Raw genomic sequence first — 6,000 nt, forward strand, 5'->3', positions numbered from 1 at the left:
GCATTGATAACTGTTAAGAGTAGAGGTGATGATGGTGATGGTGGAAAGGCGGTGCTGGGGTACTAGTGTAATGAAAGTGACAGTGAGGGGCTAATGCCATGGCATATCAAGCCAAGCCTCTGCCTGTGGAGCTAGCGTGCTTCTATGAGTGCTGGTTCATGTCCTGGCTGTTCCACTTCGGATCCAAATCCCTGCTTATGTCTCAGGAAAGCAGCAGGAGAAGGTTCAAGTCCTTAAGCCCCTGTACCCACACAGCACACCTGGAAGAAGCTTCCAGCTCCTGGCTTCAGATCAACCCAGTTCTGGCCATTGTGGCCATCTGGGGAGTGAACCACTGGATACAAGATCTCTTTCTATCTCTCTGTAACTTTGCCTTTCAAATAAAAATAATTTTTTAAAGTAGTGACAGAGTGAGATGATGATGATGATGTTGATGATGGTGACAGACACATTGGATTTCATTCTGCCCAGGCACCATAATGTGGCCTTGTTTTTGGGATGTAGGAGATATCTTTACCCATTTCTCTTTACCCACTTCTTGATCTCTCCACATCCTTTTTCCTGTTCCCTCTGGGTTCCTTCCATTTTATGGGGCCTTTCCAATTTGGAAGAAGACCACTTCGCCTCAAGGGATCGGGGCAGGGGTGACAGCAGCAGTCATAGCAGCAGCCTTGCTCCCAGCTGTTTCCAGGGCAGCAGCCAATCCTTGTCCCAGCAGCCCTGAGCACACACTGCAGTAATTACATTATTTGTACCTTCAATTTTGAATCCATTTTCTGGTCATTTTACAGTAACTCAATGGCTCACCGTCATTGCAGGAGTCTGCAGCCCGAATGCATTCCCACCCCCTCCAATGGCAATTGTAGTTAGAACAAAAATTATCCCAATCAATTTGTGTCTTAAAAGGAATTGAGCAGCCCAGAGAATAAGTGGAGGTAGAAGAGCCTGGGGAGTGCTGGGTCGATTCCAGGCTCGCGTTGGTCAGGCCTGGAAGAAAACACAGACGCTCTCCGGGCTGCTGGCTCGGGCCCTCCCTGGCAGTCACTCATCTTTTGATTTTCCACAATACATTTAAAAATAAAGACAATGAGAAAAAGTCCTTTTTTTTAGTAGGGAAAGGCTTCCTGGGGCTCACACAGAGGGAAGGACTAACTCAACCAGAGCAGGCAGTGCCAGGCGCTGTGCCTCTGTGTCCCCTCGCCTCGCGGGGGACCTTGGTCCAGCTGGTGGGGAACGGAGCAATGATGAGAACCTCTGTCCAGGGAAAATGAACTATGCGGTGGATGAATCAGAAGTAGGTCCAAGTCTGCTCCTCTGGAAGAGTCCCGATGGTGTTCCTAAGACACCTAGTTCAAAATCAAAAATCAAAACAGTAGTCAAGTCCATGGGAACACAAGCCCTCTCTTTTTCCCCTCAAGGGATGGAAGGTACACCATGGGAAAGTAAGACACAAGCCAACAGCAGAAGCACATCTAAGGTCAGACTAGTGCTTCCAAAACCAGCAGAGAGATGTCCCCTATCTTAGTCGAGTTATCAGAGGAACAGGCTGAGGCAGGATGAATCACTTAGTTTATTATTATTATTATTATTACTATTATTGATTCATAACACAGCAATAGTAAAGTGTGTTCACCTTAAAACACATGAACTGACAGAAAATTTGAGATGTTCAAGCTAGCACTGTGCCATAGCAAGATAACCTACAGAGCCAGAGTGCCATATGGGTGCCAGTCTGTGTCCTGGCTGCTTCTCTTTCAATCTGATTCAACATGTCTGGGAAAGCATGAAATATGGTCCATGTCCTTGGGCCCCTGCAGGCACATGGGAGACCTGGAAGCAACTCCTGGCTCCCAGCTTTGGGCCACCCCAGCTTTGGCTATTGCAGCCATTTGGGGAGTGAACCAGTAAGTGGAAGCTCTTTCTTTTTGTCTCATCTTCTCTCTCTCTGATGTTCAAATAAGAAAAAAGCCTTTATTTCAAAAAAGGAAAGTTTGAGATGTTGCTGCCCCCATACATCATGTGCATGCCTATCACGTACCACCTTGTCAAAATGTAAAAACACTTTCACTTTCAAAAGTTTTCTCTTGCGCCTTCCAGTCAGTGTCTACTGCACATCACTGCCTCTCCCAGAGGTGACCACTAACATTTTCGTCAACATTTTGTCTGTGTGGTACATCCTTAATGCGTGTGTTGCAAAAATTTGTTCTTCTTGCTGATTAAAATCTTGTTGCATACTTATATCCCAGTCTGTCCATTCACCTACTGACAGGCTCCTGATTTGTTTCTGATGAGCTTTAGGAGACACAAGAGCTTTGTAGAGGCAGTTTTCCCAAGACGTTGAAGTTTCTGCACCCACCATCAATGTACAGAAAAAATAAACCTCAACGCTGACCTCCCACCATACCCCAAAAATCAATTTTAAACAGATTATCCAAGTAACTCTGGAAGATGAATCAAAACACCTTCTGGAAGAAAGCAAGGGAGACACACTCCTGACCTTAGGACAAAGACTGCTTAAGCAGAACACAAAAGACGGTAACCATAATGGGAAACATTGACAAACTGAATGTCTTTTAATCAAGGAATCTGATCCTCAGATAGTCAGGTGTTTGTCCTAGTGTGTGGGATGCCTGTTTAAGGTACCCAGGCTTTATATCAAAGTGTGTGGGTTTAATCCCACCTGCAGCTGCTGAGTCCAGCGTCCTGCTAATGTAGACCCTGGGAAGCAGTGAGTGATGGCTCAAGAGCTGGGATTGCTGCCACCCTCGTGGAAGACCTGGGCTGAGTTCCCAACTCTTAGCTCTTGGTCCAGCGCAGCTCTACCTGTCACATTCCAGTGGAGAATAAACAAGTAGATGCATGCTCGTTGTCTCTGTCTCTCAAATAATTGAATAAGATACTAGTAAAGAGTGAAGGCAAGCCCATATGCAATGGGTAATACCCCCACACACTAGTCCTTTAAGTGTTCATGAAACAAATGGAACTAAGGCATTTATTTTGGTGCAAAAAATTGTTTTGAAATCCAAGTATGGTTTTGTCATAATACCCATCTGTTGTGAACATTCTGAGGACTCCTCACTCACATGCATCAAAGGACTCTTACCCAGAACGCATACAGAACTTCTGTTAACAAAAAAGGAAGTGACAAGCAACTCATTAAAAAGAAAAATGGTGTAAAGGCTCAAAAGGGCTCTCCAAGAAAGAAAAGATTCAAACAACCTATTAGCATGAGAAAATGTGCTCAATATTGCTAGTTCTCAGGGTAAGACAATAGAAAACTGCAATGAAGTATCCACAATAGAAACCACTAGCATGGGCAACACTGAAGAACAAATGTGGTAGAGCAAGTGCAAGCCTTGCGTGGTGACAGATGAGGGCGAATCGGAGCAACGACTTTGGGACAAGCCAAGTCCATGCACATTCTGTGACCCCACTCTCCTCTCCCAAGTAAAACCCAGAAGAAAGGGATGTGTACACAAGACCCAGGCAAGCACGTTTGGTATTACATGTAGGCGTTCCATATGGCATCAGCTCACAGGTGCAATGCAAGTAAAACAAATCTTTAAAAACTATGGTAACTACTCACAGCAGGAGACGCTGTACCTCAGTGCAGAATAAGGGAGTGCTGCTAAGGCCAACAACTTGGGAGGCTCTTACAGGAGCAACAGCAAGGCTCAGAGCTAGATGTGAGATGACTGTGTGCATGTGACACAAAACCACAAGCAAAAGCAGTGTGGGAGGTGATGGCTGGGAGGGCTGGAGCATGTCTGTGGGGTCTGTGTATTGGTTTGAGTGGGCTTCAAGGTTTTTCTAGAGCTAGCTGTACGAGGTTTCCATTCCATTCCATTGCAAGCACTCTGGGATCAAGTCAGGAGCCCACTCTCTCCTTCCTGCCTTATATCCCGTGCACCTGTTGCTTCATCCACATCAGATATAAGCTCTATGGTGGCAGGGACTGGCTGTCTCGGCCTTGTGTACTCCAGCACCCTTTAACACACAGTGTTCAACCAGGATTCTTCAAGGACATACGTTAAAGTCCTTCAAATCACTCTAGTTCAATCTTACTCTATGTCTCGCTCTTCACCACCATCTGTCAAAATCTTTTCTCTCCTGTTCCAGGCAGTCCTCCTGTTTGTGCCATGACACCCAAGTGACACTCTCCCACCGTCGGCTTGTGTTTGCTCTTCGTCCTTTGACTTACTACCCCATACTCGTGGACCTGACTTCCAAAGGGAAGGCCTTGACTCTTGCAGTCATCGTAAGCACCACTTACCCTGAAGAAGGCTTAACCCACTGCAAATTCATTCATCCTTTCATGAGTGTATCTGAATAAAACACCAGTATTGATTTTGTGCCTCCTGGGTACAGGCCCACATGAGGGTGTGTAGTGGAGCAGAAAAAAGGCAATGGAGCTTACAGCATGGTGAAAGAGATGGGTGATAAGCATTTAATCTCTCTCTCTTTCTCTCACATGTACATGCAGCTCAAAATTGTGAGCGAAAAAAAATCCAGGGTGTTATAAAACGGAAGCATGGAGACGGAACCTACTCTGGAAGCTTCCTAGGGTAAGGGTTTCCTGGAGGACTAGCAGCCAGGAGAAGCATGAATCCATTAGACAACATATAGGGCAGGGTTGGGTAGGAACAGGCATGAGAGCGATGATGTTCAGGCTCCCACACCCCATCCTCACGTCATTCGTTCACTAATTTCTTCCGCAAGGGTTTCACTGAGCACTTACTACATGCCAGCCCTTTAGATGCCAGGGGAGCATACTTATTAATGAGAAGGAGTCTTCCTCTCTTGCTAGGGTGTTAGGGAAAGTAGGAAACACAATAATCAAACTACAAATTGCACTTAGGCTGTGAAGGAGAAAATCAAGGGGTGGTGATGTCACACTGTGGGAATGACAGGGATGGTGACATCACACGTGGGAAAGATATTCCTTCTGTGGAATGCGATTCTAGAGACCTGGGGTTTTAAACAGAGTTATTTGTGACAGCAGGGCCCTAGAGAAGGTCGGTTCACAGTTATTCAAGTCTACAAACTATGGGATATGAGTGTTTTTACCACCAGGCCCAATGTCCATGCCTGGGTAGATTTTCGATGAGATGGAAAAAAGCAAGTTTGCATAGCAAGGTCAACAATAAGAATGCAATGCAGAGTAGGAAATAGCTAAGAGAGAAATTCTGCATGTTCTCATCACAAAGAAAAGATACATGTTTGACATGACAGACACTCCAACATGTATACATGCACCAAAGCATCACTTGGTACCCCATAGATACATGCGATGATTATGTGTCAATTAAAAATAAAATGAAACTAAGAAAGAAAGGAAAGCAACACATAGGACAATGCAGAGGGCTCCCCTGCCACGCGCTGGCACACTCACCCTTCTTGGTGGCCTCAAAGCTGTCATGGAAGTGGATCCTCTGGATGTCATAGGTCAGAGTTGTGTTGGGCAGTAGAGTTCTGTTCCTGTTGATGATGTTGGCAGAAAAGCGAAAGGCGTGCTCTTCGGCATTCATGACCTGGGCATTGGGGCCATCAGCATACTCGAAGATTCCTCCTGTGGGATATGGGGACAAGGTGGGTGCTGAGCTGGAGGGGTGGGGCTCTCATCCCCAAATGAAACCTACACAGGTTCTTTCAGCAATTTTCTGACAACAGAACCTGGCAGGACCACAGTGAAATTACAAACTTAATTATTAACTGCCATGGAAATTCTCCTCTGAACCCTGGCCAGTGGAATTTACCAGAATATTTTAGTACCATGACCATGTAGTGGTGTATTCCAGGGAAGGAAGACTGGTTCAATATGAAGAAATCTCTGAATATCATTCTATCACATCGATAGTTCAAAGGAGGAAACAAAATCAAACAACATATGAGCAACTCACAGAACGCAGGCGGGCTCTTGATAAAATGCAATATCTACTGCTGTTAAGAATATTTAATCAAATAGCTCCAGAAAAGACACTTCCTGGAAGCATCTTGAGC

General features: G+C 45.4%; 1 protein-coding gene across 1 annotated transcript in view; it reads right to left on the bottom strand.

Moving 5' to 3' along the window:
• The window catches only part of GRIK3 (glutamate ionotropic receptor kainate type subunit 3), a 79,569-nt gene extending 74,009 nt beyond the window's left edge, over nt 1–5,560 (bottom strand). The window contains exon 1 of the mRNA XM_058660838.1: nt 5,393–5,560. Coding sequence (XP_058516821.1) covers nt 5,393–5,528 — 136 coding nt within the window. The 5' untranslated portion in view covers nt 5,529–5,560. The remainder of the gene's footprint in view (nt 1–5,392) is intronic.
• Between the last annotated feature and the right edge of the window lie 440 nt (nt 5,561–6,000).

Source organism: Ochotona princeps, chromosome 2 (genome assembly GCF_030435755.1).
Source record: "Ochotona princeps isolate mOchPri1 chromosome 2, mOchPri1.hap1, whole genome shotgun sequence".
NCBI lineage: Eukaryota > Metazoa > Chordata > Mammalia > Lagomorpha > Ochotonidae > Ochotona > Ochotona princeps.